The 17,402-nt window shown below is 40.8% G+C and overlaps 2 protein-coding genes across 2 annotated transcripts; one reads left to right on the top strand and one right to left on the bottom strand.

Moving 5' to 3' along the window:
• The first annotated feature begins 7,766 nt into the window (after positions 1 to 7,766).
• On the top strand, positions 7,767 to 9,437 carry LOC108216740 (23 kDa jasmonate-induced protein). Its single transcript, XM_017389575.2, has 2 exons — positions 7,767 to 8,251; positions 9,053 to 9,437. The coding sequence occupies exons 1-2, from the start codon at positions 7,805 to 7,807 to the stop codon at positions 9,248 to 9,250; spliced, it is 645 nt and encodes a 214-aa protein (XP_017245064.1). The 5' UTR covers positions 7,767 to 7,804; the 3' UTR covers positions 9,251 to 9,437.
• Positions 9,438 to 15,481: 6,044 nt separating this feature from the next.
• Positions 15,482 to 16,381, bottom strand: LOC108216973 (uncharacterized). The gene has a single exon (XM_017389833.1). The coding sequence runs from the start codon at positions 16,379 to 16,381 to the stop codon at positions 15,482 to 15,484; it is 900 nt and encodes a 299-aa protein (XP_017245322.1).
• Between the last annotated feature and the right edge of the window lie 1,021 nt (positions 16,382 to 17,402).

Raw genomic sequence — 17,402 nt, 5'->3', positions numbered from 1 at the left:
GTGATTGACAATGAAGCCCAGGAACTTACCAGATTCAACCCCAAATACGCATTTTTATGGATTCAACTTCATCCTGTAATCCCTTAGTATGTCGAACATCTCAGATAAGTGTGTCACATGATCATAAGCTTTCTTTGATTTGACTAGCATGTCATCCACATGTATACTTCCATTGTTTTCCCAATCTGGTCTTTAAACATCTTGTTGACCAGCCTTTGATATGTAGCCCCAGCATTTAGCAAACCAAACGGTATGCCAATATAGCAATAAAGCCCCATGTCAGTGATGAAGGAGGTGTGTACCTGATCTGGCTTGAACATGGGGATTTGATTGTAGCCCGAGTAGGCGTCCATGAAGCTTAACAGTGCATGCCCGGCGGTGGAATCCACCAATTGGTCAATTCGAGGAAGCGGGAAGTTGTCCTTAGGGCAAGCCTTGTTCAGATCAGTAAAGTCTATACATGTTCTCCACTTTCCGTTAGGTTTCTTCACCAACACCGCGTTTGCTAGCCATGTAGAGTAGAAAGCTTCTTTTACTAGGCCTTCCTTCAATAGTCGGTCTACCACTTCTTGAAGAGCGGTAGCCCTTTGCCCACTAATTGGTCTTCTCTTCTGTCTGACTCCCTTTCTGTTTGGTTCAATATTGAGGTGGTGGCACATGATTTCTGGGTGAATCCCGATCATATCCGAATGATTCCAAGCAAAGACGTCCAGATTATTCTTTAAAAATGCGGCCAGGGTTTCCCTTAGGTCCGACCCTAATTGCCCCCCAATTTTTAGTTCTTTAGAGGGGTCGGACTCATCCACCAAGATGGACAAGGTATCCCCAGCTGCTCCAGTCTTCACCTGGGTTTCCGGCATCCTTGGGACGAGGTCGATCTCAACGGTAACCTATTTGTTGCCACCCTCTTGGGGTTGCGTACCCAGAATTTCATGAACGGGAAGTTGTGTCTGGTTTCCAAGTTGATAGGTTACCATAGCACTGTTGAAGTCACAAGGTGCCTCGCACTCATTTCCTTGCTTTTTATTTTAGGGCTACTTTCGACCAGCCCCCTCAGAATCACTGTCAGTAACATCTTCCACAATCCCTTCGACCAGGGTTTCAGCTGTATCAACATTTTGCACCAGGGGTGTATCCGTGAGAGTAAGCCTTCCATGCATGGCATGCGAGGCCTCAAGATATGGGTCTTCCCCTCGGTGCTGCACAATGACAACCATGTTGCAAGTCTCTTTCACAAACTTTATCAAGATCTTTCCCTTGGCCTTAGTTTCGGGTTATTCCTCTATCTCCACTTGCTTGTAATAGCTTTCTGGGATGTCTCCGTCCATTTGTTGGACCTCTTTACAGGCCTTCACTGCGGATCTCAAAGCCCTGCTATAGCATTCCCGGGAGTCTGCCTGACATCCCCGTACACATCCTACCCCATTGGGGGTTGGGAACTTCATTGATAAGTGGTAGATCGAGGTTACGATTCGCATGTCCCTTAAGATGGGTCTGCCCAGGATCCCGTTATAGGAGATGTCCTCATTTACTATCATGAACTCGACAACTTGAGTGGCGGCCAGTGGTTCCACTCCAAGGGTGATTGGGAGTCTTACCCTTTCAACAATTTGGACAGCGTTCCCTGTGAAACCATATAATTCGTTATAGTAGGCCATCATGTCTTTGTCTGCCATTTTCATTCTTTGGTATGCAATATAGGCCAGGATATTGACAGAGCTTCCGTTGTCGACGAGAAGCCTGTGTACATTGACATTTCCAATCACGGCTGTTACCACCAGGGCATCGCTATGAGGATGATGTATTGTGCGTGCATCCCCCTTGGTAAAGGTAATGTCCATGGTCTCCCCTTTGAACATCTTGGGAGGCCTTTCAGACAGGTGGCACACATTGGTTAAGGGTGGCCCTCGGGCCTCCTAAGAAGGGTCCTCCGATGATTGTTCGTACACTACCAGCCCGTGTATTGTGGTTGGCTCCCTGGTCATTTGCCCTTTCGGCCTTCTTCTCCTTATACTTTTTAGCCTCTTGGGCTACAAATTCCGTCAGGTACCCTGTTCTGATAAGATCTTCTATGTGGTCCTTAAGATGAACACATTCTGCCGTGTCATGCCCATTCAAGTCGTGGAAAGCACAATATTTTCCCTGGTCTTTCTTCCCAGGGGGTCCATTTCGGAAGGACTTCCGGAAGAGCCTCGCCTTGTCTCCAACCTCGAAGATATGATCTATGGAGACCGTTAGAGGCGTGTATTCATGGTACCTTGTTTCTCTTGTCTTCCTCATCGTTAGCCTCGATTTGTTGAAGCCTTACGTGCTGGTTGTGTTCACAGTAATGGGTGAAGTCTTGCCATCTCGGCTTGAAGGCTTCTCACGAGTAGGCCTTACGTAGGGATTCCTCTTATAGGTGTTCCTTCTTTCTGGGCTGTAAGACCTATCCCTCTTATTCTTCCAGCTGCTACGACTATCAGACTTCGACTCCTTCTTGAGCTTGGCTAGAGATTCCTCGATCACCTTACGGGGCTCAGCCCTAGCAAAGAAGTCAGCCAGGGTTTTAGGTTCCCGTCCTTGCAACTCCTTCTAGAAGTCTGTTCCAGGCCTTACCCCTGCTATCAAGAAATTCTTCAGGGTTTCCTTTGAGGTTGGCCTAACACGGGGTACCTCTGAGTTGAAGCGTTTGAAGTACTCTCTTAACGTTTCGTGTTCCTTCTGCTTAATATTTGCTAGAGTGTTGGCAGGTGGGGCGTAAGTAACGGAAGCCCTGAATTGTCCCACAAACAGCTCACTCATTTTCCTCCAAGAGCTGATAGAATTAGCAGGAAGCCTCTTGAACCAGTGGTGTGCGTCATCCCTGAGGGTTGCAACCAATAAGCGACATTTTGTGAGGTCCGGAATCTGGTAGACCTCTATCTCAGTGTCAAACCGGCTAAGATATTCCACGGGATCCGTGGTTCCATTAAATCGCAGGTCGCCAACCCCCCTGTAGATAGGCGGTAGGGGTGACTCCCTAACCCTCTTAGTAAAGGGTGACTTGACGGTAACCTCGGTTTTCGACTTCTTATCGGCCTTCACCTTCTTTATTGCTTCCAGCAGCTCTTCCATCTTGCACTTATCATCCCCATCATCAAGTGCAACCTTATAGTCATCATACAGGGGTTGATCTCTTTTCTTGCTTATTTTCTCATCATTGTGCGACCCTGAGCTTTCCTCATCATCATGAATGGAGATAACTTTCGACGGCCTTTGGTTTTTATCCTTTGACCGGGCTTCAGACACGGGCTTCTCCTGTCTTTTGCTGGGAGGAGCCCTGCGTTGCGAGCCTTCAGGTTCATCCCCTTTAGGGGCCTTGTTGCCAAGCCTGTGCCGCAAGTCCTGCTCAGTCAGTTTCCTTCCACGGCGGTCGAACACACTAGCAGCCTGTGAGTGCTCTTCATCATCTATTTCGGGGTCAGCTTGATCCTCAGGGTTGCCACCTTCCTTCCTACCGCCTTCTCCATCAAAATCTAGCTTGGTGGGAGTCACCTTGCTAGCCTTTTTCGACCTTGCTGATTTCCTTTTCAGAGAAGCAATCCTTCGACTCATTCTCTTTATTTTTGCCTTCATTTCCTCGCGTGTTAATTCCCCGCTCGGAACATCGCTTTCACCTTGTGTAGCGCCTTCCGGCGTCTTGGGATTTTCAGTGTTTTCGGGAATTTATGACATCTCTCCTCTCTAAGATTAGTAATACCCTCCTTCTAGCGCCAAAAAGTGTTGTGAGAGGAATTGATACAACACCCCCAGAACCGTATATCACAATTATAGGGATATCTACTACAACTACGAAAATCACGGCTAGCTCTTAGGGGCTACCGTGAACATAAACTAAAGAAAAACAAGTGTGTTTAAGGGCTGAGCTTGCAAAGAACCAAACAACGAGGACGGAATTACGGAATTCCTTCCGGCAATTGCCCGAAAATGTACGTCACAAAGGTTTCACGTGCCTCTCTTTAGAGTGTAGAACTCGTGAGTATCGATCCAACCGTCCCTTTGCAAGGTGCCTACATACCCTATATTTATAGGGATCAAGCCCATGTAGTTCTCGATTTAGGACTCTGAAGAGATAAGCTCTCATCCCCTCTAGTTTAGGATAAAACAACTTCCTCTTGTGATTATCTAGCGGCATCCCACTTCAAATAGGTCACTTGAAAGCCTTCATCTATCCGAATATTTGCGCTAGATACGTATTTATGTTGCAATTATCTTCAAATAAGCATGATTATCCTTTAAATGGTGGATAAGTAACAGCTGATATACTCCCAATCCACCTCCAACTCGTCCTCCGAGAAACAAGGAAGAAGAGTCCTGCTTGGAGTCTGTCTGCCGTTCTGCCCAGATGCACTCAACGGTAACCCCTAGCAGCGGTAACCCCTAAAGCGCCTTCAGGTGCAACCCCATTCTGATGGCAGCCTTCATTACGCTTCCCATGCAAGTTCATATACCTTCTTGTACACCTTCAATGGCTCACCCAACGATGGTGAAGCCCATTATCCTTAACCAGATGATTCCAGTATGCCCAAATAAAGCCCAAATAATATGATGGGCTATAAAATAAGCCTAGGGAGATTTTATGGCACAACAATAATTTATAATAAAATTGATGATTTACTATGGTGTACTAGGTAACTTCATATAAGAAGTACCTCCCTGAAATGTTGGCATATATATATATATATATAAATATATATATATATATATAGGGATATATAGGATTAAATAATTTTTTTTTTAAGTTACAAATTTACAAACTTTTTTTTTATTCTCCCATCGGGTTAATCCTTCCTTCGTTATAGAAAGTATCCATGTTGAAAATTCTTCAAAAAACATCACAATTTTTTATAATAACGCATAAATAAATCGTGCATTCAACAGATTTATAACTGGGGTTCAACATCGGGTGTAGAACACTAATTATAATTGTGTTGAATATATCTATAAAGATGCTTAAACTATACCTCTGGGGTTTGGGTAGGGTCTAGAAACATTAATATTAGTTATATAATACATTTAACTTAGTTCTTACATTGAAAAATTAGTTTATGTACTTCTCCAACACAATTTGAATAGATGTTCAACAAAATATGTTAAAAAATGTTGAACTCAAATTATATATGTGTTGAACGCATAAAGTTTGTAAGTTTCTAAATTTGTACCAGAACCCACCCATATATATATATATATATATATATATATATATATATACACACACACACTACTACTCCAATACAAACCATTTAAATACAAACTAAATACAAAGTAATGCGATTAAGTATAATGACTTTATTAACGATTGTGTCATTTGATGACTTTGTTTCGATGCCTCGCATAATTTTTTGTACTTGATTCTTTCTTTCTTTGTTTTCTTTCTTTTTTTCTCTCATTCTTTATTTTCTTCTTTTCTGTGAATTTTTTCCTTTCATCTGAATTTTCTTTTCAGTCATTAAAGTTTATTGACTAAATTTCCGGGGCCATCTTTGCATTAGTCGGTATACTTTTTTGAATGAAAGTTCTACTTTCTTCTTAGTTCTATGGATTTTGCTCTTTTTTTTTCGAGTCTTTTTTAGACATCAAAATTTTACTCTAATTTTTTGTGGGACATTTCGACATATCCTTTGGTTAGATGAAAGATTTTCATGTATGAAAGAAGCTATTTCAATATTTACGGTATTGTATTTCTATACAATTCACTGACGTGAAAGTCATTTGACAAAAAAATTAGTAGACTGAGAAGGGTTTTTTGTCCGGGATATGACCCCAAGTTGGCCTCGACTAGGCCTAAGTGGGGCCTAGTAGGGTCACGACCATGATGGGACCAAGTATTGGCTCTTAAGGCTGGTTAGAGCCTGTCTATGGCGCGAGCGCAGCTTTGGTGAGGCTCTAATGGACCCCGGGTGCATTGAATGGGGGTGAGCATGGGACCTAGATGGGTAATGATGTTACATAGTTCTCATGATTTGTATTTTAATAATTTGTATTTGAATAATTGTATATATATATATATATATATATATATATATATATATATATATATATATATCTTAGTTGGGCTCAATGGAGACCACAAATTTTGGAGTCCTTAGAGACTACAAGACCTACCGTTACAGTAATCTAGCAATTAATGGACATGATTAAATATTCTTGTCTTGCATTTCTATTAAACAACAATTACGATTATAGTTTACAATATTCTTGTCCATATTCTTGTCTTGCATTTCTTGTAAACAATAATTACGGTTATAATTTACAGTATTCTTCTCCTACATTTCTAGTAAACATCAATTTGAGAACATTGTAGTGTGCAGAATAACTTCTTATTCATGAGTAAGATATTATTTTTTCTCCCAGTTTATATCCAACCTTTCTCTCTCTTTTCACTTTTCTCTTTCATTTATATTTTTAAAATATGAATAGAGAGTAGGTATAAAGAGGAGCATTGGAGTAGATTTTTTCTTTTAATGTCTTAACCCAGGGTCTCATATCGCAATATATTTTAAAAAGTGATCTAAAAGTACCATTGGAGATGCTCTAAATATAAATAATCATGTGTGTTACACGGGTCTAACGGTAAGTATAGTACACCCTCCGTCCGAATTAATTCTTTTGTCTTGTGTGATTTATTATGGTCAAATTAATTCAATTTTGACTAAAATTTACGTATATTAGATAATTAAAAATAATTATAAAAAATATATTGTTAGAATCTACGGTTATTATACTTTAAGATGTATTTTTCAATTTTTAGAAATCATATAAGAATAATTATTTATTACCTGTCAAAGTTTGATCAATTTGATCGCAAAAAGTCAAATAAGATAAAAGAAGTGGGACGGAGGGACTATAAGATATATACCTCTTATCAAGTTAATTTTATGAATGTCAAAACTAATTATTTTTTTGGGGTCACGCTCTTCTATATATTACGAGGCAAAATGTGTGTGATGAATGATATTATAAACAAATGCTCCTTTTTGAAAGTAGCATTGAAACATGATATTTTTAAACTGTGAAGACCCCTAAAAACCTCTTACAGTCCCTTTGAAAATATATATGTATGGCGTTTGCGGGGAAGAAAAATTAGACCATAAAACTGAATTTACCTTTTTCAAAACTTAATTATATGAAAACTTTGTTATTTTTATATAAAAAAATTATACTTTTATAAATAAATTATTAATTAATAGTTTATTTGCTTATAAAAAATTGGAAGTAGAATAAAACTTTGAGTTAAAATTTTGTTTAAGTTATTTTATTATATATATAATATTTTATTTATTAGTTTCTATGAAGTCCGCATTTAAATTGAAGTTTTAGAGTACCAAACATAATTTTTTAATTAAAACATGAATAATATCTGAATTATCCAAAATTTATATTTAATTTATCACACTTATAATTATATAATCCTAAACATAATTATCAAATAATCATTAACATCTTTCTACTTTAGTAATCATTAAAATTACTCTTTTATAATTTATGAGTTATTATATTGTAGAAAAATTAATTGTTATACTTTTTGATTACAACGATAACGATTATGTTGTTCGACAACGTGTTGTCGCATGTTTATTATAAAATAAAAAAATCAAAACTAAAACGACTGGATTATATTTTATCCACGTATCCGGAATACTTTAATATTTTGGGCCGCAATACTTTAATATTTTCTGCCCTTTCATATAAATTGGACAATATTTTAATATATATAACAGTTGGTGGTTGACAGTATATAAGGACTCGAGCATTGGACATAAAATTGTGTAGAAACCCAAAAATGAATCCCTTTGGAGTGCCAATCACAGATAAGACCTTGCAGGAAATGTCAGAATATCGCGATAAGGAAATAACACAAGAAGATAGGGCAAGAGAGGCGATGAGATTAATCCATGCTGAAGACAAGAACCTCAATGCTCTTCAGCATGCATTGAATCTTAAGGCTAGGTACGGTACCGGAGTTTCCACATTATGCCTTGTGTATAATGGTACTGGAGACACCCTTCAACAGGTGCAGCAGATAGATTGGTATGGTTATATTTATAATGAACAACCTCCCAGGTCCTTTGAAAATGGTCAGTGGCTCGCTTTCCTCCACGCCCACCCGACCGCCCAGTCCAGAGGCTGCGAAGCTGCTCGTGTGTACCGCGGTAAGAACGTTAAAGGAGAGGTTCGTGACTACATGATAGCTTGGTCTACCCCTTGGGGTCCTAGCTACCAAAACTCGGTGAGTAATTGATTAAGCTGACACTTTCAAAGTTATGATTATGATTATGCTTACACAACCCTTATCATATTTGGTCCATCAGTGTGAAAACATGTGCATGGAAAATGGGTGTTGGCCCACACTATCATAATCTCCAAGAAAATAATAATCTCAATTATTAGTGTATTAGTGTCGGGGAGTATGATCATGACCTGTTATTTTACAATCCTAAACACTAGATTATCTAGCGTTTATCATATTTTCATCTTAAGGCGCAATATGGTATAGCGTTTTAAAATTCTAGATGCTACATCATGCAGTATTTGTTCTTATCGTGTGGTGTTTAATAAAAATTTTCAATCTAAACACACGATCTAGTATTTTGGTCCAGAAAGCAAAACTCTTGATTATCTGCTAAGATAAATGATATTTGAGAATATTTCTCTCAACTTTGGTATTTTAAATTTATTACTTGGGAATTTTGTTTCATCTGGGTCTTTTCTGACAGAAAATAGAACCATGGTCGGAAATTAAGTCAAAGTGGGTCAAAATTTGAATTGTTAGATCAACTTAAAATATGGTATATGAATTTTATTTTAAAATTAATTGTTTAATCTTGCAAAGTGCTAAAAGGTCGCAACTTGCCACAAAATTATATATTTGTGCCGCAACTATTTTTTTTTTTGAGATATTTATTTTAAGCTTATAACGTTTGTTTGTAAAGTTATAGTTCATTAACATTTGTAAAATATATATACATGTAGTATCATATCGATTTCCGTTAAATTCGGTAAAGTTTAATTTGTGAAACTTAAAATGCAGGCATATACTGAGGTCCGTGGCGAGGATCATTTCCCCAAATTTTGGTCTTATATAAGGGGACTGCTAGCAAATGCTGAGAAAATAACGACGGATGAAACCGATAAGAATTGTACATCGGCTGTGGGAATTGGTGGTGTTACTTCCCCGGAATTCATTGCGATACTTAAGCACAAATTTAGCCCAGAACCAGAACCATGAGCTGCCATCATCATCGCTGGCATCGAATAAATTATTAAGACTAAAGTCATGATTTACTCATGATATTTAAATAAATCAATTGTAATGATAAAATGTAATGTGAAGTATGGAGTGTTGTTTAAATTTTTACTATTTCCAAAATAATAACCAGTACACTCTGGTGTTGTGTAACCTATTTTTCTTCTGATTGTGGTGTTGGAGAGCTTCCGTGTTGATCTCCTTTTTTCATGAAAGGAAAATGAATTTATTTAATAAGTATCTATCTAATATATAAATATATCCTAAAGCATTTCCAGCGAGATTGAATTGGACCCGTAGAAACTTGTGTAAATTTGTTGAACATGTTAGATATTGTGCTTATTCGATGATATGGTTATATAGTTTTTATATTTTAAAAATAATATGTTATTAATATCTTAAGTTGTTATAAATAAAATATATCACTTCAATATAATATTTGTTATATAATATAATAACATATATAAGAGACTAGAAGAGAGAAATGGAGAGAATATGGAGACTCAACTTATTATTTCTCATTGTTGTGAGAGAAATTGATACAACACCCCCAGAACCGTTTAACACAATTATAGGGATATTCGTAACAACTACGTAAATCACGGCTAGCTTTTAAGGGCTACCGTTAACCTAAACTAAAGAAAAAACAAATGAAAGACAAGTGTGTTTAGGTCTGAGCTTGCAAAGGACCAAAAAACGAGGCCGGAATTATGGAATTCCGTCCTGCAATTGCCCGGAGATGTACGTCACAAAGGTTACACGTGCCTCTCTTTAGAGTGTAGAACTCGTGAGTTTATGAATCTGAATCCAATCCCTTTGCAAGGTGCCTACATACCCTATTTATAGGGATCAAGTCCATGTAGTTCTCGATTTAGAACTCTAAAGAGATAAGCTCTTATCCCCACTAGTTTAGGATAAAACAACTTCCTCCTGTAATTATCTAAAGGTATCCCACTCCAAGTAGGTCACTTGAAGCCTTCATCTTGCATGTATATCCGATTATTTGGTGAATTATCTCCACCGATTATAATTATCTCCATAATCTACGTATTTATCCTTTAATTCGTAGATAAATGATAGCTGATATACTCCCAATATACTTCCAACTCGTCCTTCGAGAAACAAGGAAGCCCTGCCAGCGGCATCCCCTAACTGCAGCCCCGTAGCTGCAAATCAAGATGCACTCAACGGTAACCCCTAAAGCGCCTTCAGGTGCAACCCCATTCTGATGGCAGCCTCCATTATGCTTCCAATGCAAGTCCGTATACCTTCTTGTATGCCTTCTGTGGTTCACCCAGCCATGGTGAAGCCCAATACAATTCGCCAAACAACTCCAATAAGCCCAAGTAAAGCCCAAATAATATGATGGGCTATAAAATAAGCCCAGGGAGATTTTATGGCACAACAACTACCCCTCGGTTCCTTGATGTATAAAATAAGAGAGGAACCTAATAACGGTAAACCTCAATTATCCAGCTGCAAGCCCTTGAATTACGTTAGGGGTTAATCGCAAATTATTTCTAAGCTTACGTGGGCCTAGCCCGGTGCAAGAAACAAGAAATAATTCAGAATTACCTCCCACACATAATTATAAAACCAAGTACATTATAATTTCAATTTACTGCAACCACCGTAAGCCTTGAAGTAGTCCCCGAATGTAAGCCTTGAAATAATTCCACGAAGTAAGTCTTGAAATAATTCCACGAAGTAAGCCTTTAAATAATTCCGCGAAGTAAGCCTTGAAATAATTCAACGAAGTAAGCCTTGGTAAACATCAGACCTTGGAGGGCTTTGATAAGCCCAAACCTCGAAAGGCTTTGATAAGCCCAAACCTCGAAAGGCTTTGATAAGCCCAAATCCTCGAAAGGCTTTGATAAGCCCAAGCCTCGAAAGGCTTTGATAAGCCCAAATCCTCGAAAGGCTTTGATAAGCCCAGACCTCGAAAGGCTTTGATAAGCCCAGACCTCGAAAGGCTTTGATAAGCCCGAACCTCGAAAGGCTTTGATAAGCCCGAACCTCGAAAGGCTTTGATAAGCCCAATTCCTCGAAAGGCTTTGATAAGCCCAATTCCTCGAAAGGCTTTGATAAGCCCAATTTCCTCGAAAGGCTTTGATAAGCCCAAACCTCGAAAGGCTTTGAAAAGCCCAATTCCTTGCGAGCTTGAAACCTTGGAAACTTTGATAAGCTTCCCTTCCAGCGAGTGCAGCCAAGTTGTTGGGTTGTATTATTCAATTTTTAATATTTTCGATTTCCAAGTGCAAGTAATTTCCAAGTTTTTGAATTTTAAGCCAAGTAATACTAATGATATGCCTATTACCCCCTCCCCCCCCCCCCCCCCGAATTCTTTAGCATAACTACATTTATGGTGGGGAACTAGATGCAATTGAAGCCCTAATTAATTTTAAAGCATACATGAAGCATTCAATTAACAGTCATGGTAAGCAGGCAAGCATATACAAGATTTTCATAACGGAAAACTGCGAAATTTTATTATATCTCTTTAAGTGTTGGGCGTTCCATGTTGGCCGAAGCCTACAGAAATATTACCTGAGTGAAGCTACTGGTAATACCTCTTTAAGTGTTGGGCGTTCTCCATGTATGTAAGGTGATAGGTACCTTCCCAAAGCACTATCTTGATGATATATGGGCCTTTCCATTTTGCACCGAAAGCCCCATGAACGGGAACCCTCATGTTAGCCGTCATTTTCCTTAGAACCAGGTCTCCCGTTTTGAGGGGTCGAGCCCTCACCTTTTTATCAAAATATTTACGGGTCCTCTGTTGATATGCCGAAAGTTTCAACTGAGCCGTATACCTTACTTCTTTAATCAGGTCTAGGTAGAGCCTGAGGTTGACTTCGTTATTCTCAGGGTCGTAGTTATCCCTTCGAAAAGACCCTGCTCCAACTTCCACGAGAACCATGGCTTCACACCCGTATGTTAGGGTGAACGGGGTTTCGCCGGTGGTAGACCTCGGCGTGGTATTATAAGACCACAAAACCATTGGAAGTTCTTCTGGCTAACATCCCTTTTTCTTTTCTAGTTTGGCTTTCAAGGTGTGCTTGATAATTTTGTTTACGGCCTCCGTCTGACCGTTACTCTGAGGATGGCACACCGCGGAAAACCCTTTCTTTATGCCAAGGTGTTCACAGAAATTTATCATCTCATTGCTATCAAACTGCTTCCCATTGTCCGATATGAGTTTATAGGGAACCCCGTATCGACAGAAGATTGCTCGATAAACGAAGTCTACCAGCTTTCTTGCAGTGATGGAAGCCAGAGGTACAGCCTCAGCCCATTTGGTGAAGTAATCTACAGCCACAACTGGATATTTCACCCCTCTTTTTCCTTTAGGTAATTCACCAATCAGATTTATACCCCAAATAAAAAACGGCCAAGGGCTTGTCAAGGTCTTTAGGGGTACCGCTGGGTTCTTATTTGTATTGGAGAACCTTGGCAGCTGTCACAGGCCTTGGAGAAGGCATGGGCATCTTTGTAGAGGGTAGGCCAGTAGTAGCCCTGACGGAGAATTTTGTGAGCGAGGGAGGCACCCTCCGAGTGATTCCCACAAATTTCTTCATGCACCTCACGCATAATGTACCCACATCTTATCCCGGCAACACACCTAAGGAGGGGTCGATTGAACCCCTTTTGTAAAGTATTCCATCATAGATTACATACTGGGCTGCCTTGTATCTCAGTTTTCTGGCCTCGTCCTTGTCTGCAGGCAGGGTTCCGTTGGCTGTGTATTCCTGAAATGGGGTTGTCCAAAGGTCAGACTCTTCAACCTCAACGTCCAGGACCTCAATTTTGGGGATGCTAGGATGATATTGGATTTCGAGAGGGATCACCCCAAGCATGTATGCATCCCTCTGCTAGTCTAACTTGGCCAGGGCGCCTGCATCTGCATTCTCAAACCTTGCTTTTTTCTCTAGCTTGAATTCCCTGAATTTCCCAATTAGTTTTTGGGCATACCGCATGTAAAGATCAGTACGGGGACCCTAGCCTGGAAGCCTCCCCGGATGTGCCAAACTACCAGCATTGAATCACTGTAAACATTCATATTTTCCACCCTCATCTCCAAGGCTAGCTTCAGCCCCGCTATTAGGGCTTCATACTCCATGTCATTGAAGGTGGCTTTAAAGTCGAAGTGAATGGAGCTTTGCAGCTTATGGCCTTCCGGGCTAACTAGGACAATGCCAGCCCCGGCCTCAATTCTATTGACAGCCCCATCGACGTACAAGTTTCACCAAGAGGAACAATTCTCGGGTATTGCTATTGCAGACTGAGGTTCAGGTACACATTCCATCCCTTCAACTTCAAAAGTGGGTGGAAATTCTAGGATGAAGTCAGCTAGCGCTTTCCCCTTGATGGCGGTCCTTGGCTTGTATTCTATATCAAATTGGCCTAGCTCGACTGCCCATTTCATGTATCTACCAGAGGCTTCCGGCTTGTGTAAGACTTGTCTGAGAGGGAAGGATGTTCGCACTTCAATCTTGTGAGCCTGGAAGTAAGGCCTCAGTTTACGGGAAGCCAAAATTAATGTGTAGGCTAACTTCTCCATGTTCGAGTAGCGGGTCTCAGCATCAAGTAATCTTTTGCTCACGTAATATACCGGCTGCTGGGCTTACTCTTCCTCCTTGATCAGTACGGCGCTAATTGAGAACTCGGAAACTCGTAAGTAAGGGATTAGGGCTTCACCCCCCGTTGGTTTTGCCAATTGTGGCGGGCTTCCGAGTTGCTCCTTCAGCTTTAGAAAGGCAGCCTCACATTCTGTTGTCCATTTGAACTTTTGCCCCTTTTTATGGCTACAAAGAACTCTCAACATTTGTCTGAAGACTTCGAGATAAACCGGTTTAGGGCGGTAACCCGGCCTGTAAGGCATTGCACCTCTTTTACGTTCCTATGCGACCTCATTTCAATTAAGGCCTTTATCTTTGCAGGGTTAGCTTCGATTCCCCTGTGATTGACAATGAAGCCTAGGAACTTTCCAGATTCAACCCCGAATACGCATTTTTGGGGATTCAACTTCATCCTGTAATCCCTTAGTATGTCAAACATCTCTGATAAGTGTGTCACATGGTCATAAGTATCCTTTGATTTGACTAGTATATCATCCACATATACTTCCATTGTTTTCCCAATCTGGTCCTTAAACATCTTGTTGACCAGCCTTTGATAAGTAGCCCCAGCGTTCAGCAAACCGAACGGCATCCTGATATAGCAATAGAGCCCCCTGTCAGTAATGAAGGAGGTATGTTCCTGATCTGGCTCGAACATGGGGATTTGGTTGTACCCCGAGTAGGCATCCATGAAGCTTAACAGTGCGTGCCCCGCTGTGAAATCCACCAATTGGTCAATTCGAGGAAGCGGGAAGTTGTCCTTAGGGCAAACCTTGTTTAGATTAGTAAAGTCTATGCATGCTGTCCACTTTCCGTTAGATTTCTTCACCAACACTGGGTTTGCTAGCCATGTAGGGTAGAAAGCTTCTTTTACTAGGCCTGCCTTCAATAGTCGGTCTACCTCTTCTTGAAGAGCGGTACCCCTTTCCCCACTAATTGGCCTTCTATCTTCTATTTGACTCCCTTTCTGTCTGGGTCAATATTGAGGTGGTGGCACATGACTCTGGGTCAATCCCGATCATATCCGAATGGTCCCAAGCAAAGACGTCCAGATTATTCTTTAAGAATGCGGTGAGGGTTTCCCTTAGGTCTGGCCCCAGTTGCACCCCAATCTTTAATTCTTTAGAGGGGTCGGACTCATCCACCAAGATGGACAGGGTATCCCCAGCTGCTCCAGTCTTCACCTGAGTTTTCGGCATCCTTGGGTCGAGGTCGATCTCAAGAGTAACCTCTTTGTTGCTACCCTCTTGGGGTTGCGTACCCAGGATTTCATGGACGGGAAGCCGTGTCTGGTCTCCGAGTTGATAGGTTACCATACTACTGCTGAAGTCACAAGGTGCCTCACACTTATTTTCTTGCTTTTTATTTTGGGGCTGCCTTAGACCTGCCCCTTCAGAATCACTGTCAGTAACATCTTCCACAATCCCTTCAACCAGCGTTTCAGCTGTATTAATATTTTTCACAAGGGTGTATCCATGAGGGTGAGCCCTCCATGCACGGCATGTGAGGCTTCAAGATATGGGTCTTCCCCCGGATGTTGCACAATGACCACCATGTTGCAAGTCTCTTTCACAAACTTTATCAGAATTTTTTCCTAGGCCTTAGTTTCAGGTTCCTCCTCTATCTCCACTTGCTTGTAATAGCTTTCCGGGATGTCTCCATCCATTAGCTGGACCTCTTTGCAGGCCTTCACTACAGATTTCAAGGCCCGGCTATAGCATTCCCGGGAGTCAGCCTGACATCCTCGCACACATCCTACCCCATTAGGGGTCGGGAACTTCATTGATAAGTGGTAGATTGAGTTTACGATCCGCATGTCCCTTAAGATAGGTCTGCCTAGGATCCCGTTATAGGAGATGTCCTCATTCACTGTCATGAATTCTGCCACTTGAGTGGTAGCCAGTCGTTCTACCCCAAGGGTGATTGGGAGCCTTACCCTTCCCACAATTTGGACAACATTTCCTGTGAACCCATATAATTCATTGTAGCAGGCCATCATGTCTTTGTCCGCCATTTTCATTCTTTGGTATGCACTGTAGGCCAGGAAGTTGACAGAGCTTCCGTTGTCGACAAGAAGCCTGTGCACATTGACATTTCCAATCACGGCGGTTACTACCAGGGCATCGCTATGAGGATGGTGTACTGTGCGCGCATCCCACTCAGTAAAGGTAATGTTCATTGTCTCCCCCTTGAACATTTTGGGAGGCCTTTTAGACAGGTGGTACACATTAGTTAAGGGCGGCCCTCGGGCATCCCATACATATCTCCTCATAGCACTGCGTCCCAGGCCTCCCACAAAGGGTCCTCCGATGATTGTTCGTACACTGCCAGCCCGAGTGTTACGGTTGGTTCCCTGGTCATTTGTCCTTTCGGACTTCTTCTCCTTATACTTTTTAGCCTCTTGGGCTACAAATTCCGTCAGGTATCCAGTTCTGATGAGGTCCTCAATGTGATCCTTGAGGTGTACACACTCTGCCGTGTCATGCCCATTCATTTCGTGAAAAGCGCAATATTTCCCCTAGTCTTTCTTTCCAGGAGGTCCACTTCGAAAAGGCTTCCTGAAGATCCTAGCCTTGTCCCCAACCTCGAAAATATGTTCGAAGGAGGCCGTGAGAGGCGTATACTCATGGTATCTTGGCTTCCTGGTCTTCCTCATCGTTAGCCTCGACTTGTCGAAGCCCTGCGTGCTGGTTGTATTCACAGTAATGGGTGAAGTCTTTCCATCTCGGCTTGAAGGCTTTTCGCCAGCAGGCCTTACGTAGGGATTCACTACTACAGATTTTTACTTGCATAGCGTTCATTTTTTATCTTACATAGCGTTTTTTAGCGTTATCTAAGCCAGCGCTATGCAAGTAAAATCTACTTAGATAGCGCTTGTTTAAACGCTATGGAAGTAACGGTACTTAGATAGCGCTTGTAAGCGCTATGCAAGTAAGCGTACCGTAAGTTCGGTACAACACTTTCATAGCGTTTAGATAAACGCTATGCAAGTAATATACTTCGATAGCATTTTATAAGCGTTATGCAAGTAGAATACTTATATGTAAATATTACTTAGATATCATTTGTAGGAACGCTATTGTAGTGGTTTTTTTTAAAATGAATATAATAATTTTTCTGCCATTTTCCAAAATTAATCTAAAAATTGAATACAAAATAAAAAATGTCCAAATATCTAAGAAAAATTATATAAAAACTAATATTACTTCATTGACAAATCCATCAATACCAAAAATAAACAAATTATCATAAACCTTAAATTGATCACAATATACAAGTCAAATCTATCGATATTCATAATGTATATAACTATGTACATAATATATCGATACATAAAACTACTTGGTTAATAATTTTCAATGTCCGCTGCAAGAAACTGAGAAATAGTTGGATCCTGACCAAGCACCTAATTTTCCATCTTCCTGTGACGCCTATGCACTCTGGCCTGTGCTACGTAAAGAAATGCTCGAGCAGTAACAAGTGTAGAAATGCTCTGTCTCCGTATCCGACAGTGG

This window comes from Daucus carota, chromosome 4, assembly GCF_001625215.2.
Source record: "Daucus carota subsp. sativus chromosome 4, DH1 v3.0, whole genome shotgun sequence".
Lineage (NCBI taxonomy): Eukaryota > Viridiplantae > Streptophyta > Magnoliopsida > Apiales > Apiaceae > Daucus > Daucus carota.
Note: the sequence above shows the minus strand (reverse complement) of the source record. Positions and strands in the feature narration are given on the sequence as shown.

Excerpts from the sequence above, each read along its gene's own strand:
- LOC108216740 (XM_017389575.2), top strand. The coding sequence starts at position 7,805 with ATGAATCCCTTTGGAGTGCCAATCACAGATAAGACCTTGCAGGAAATG. Across the intron at positions 8,252-9,052 it reads GTCCTAGCTACCAAAACTCG|GCATATACTGAGGTCCGTGG; the intron begins GTGAGTAATTGA and ends CTTAAAATGCAG.
- LOC108216973 (XM_017389833.1), bottom strand. The coding sequence starts at position 16,381 with ATGAATGGGCATGACACGGCAGAGTGTGTACACCTCAAGGATCACATT.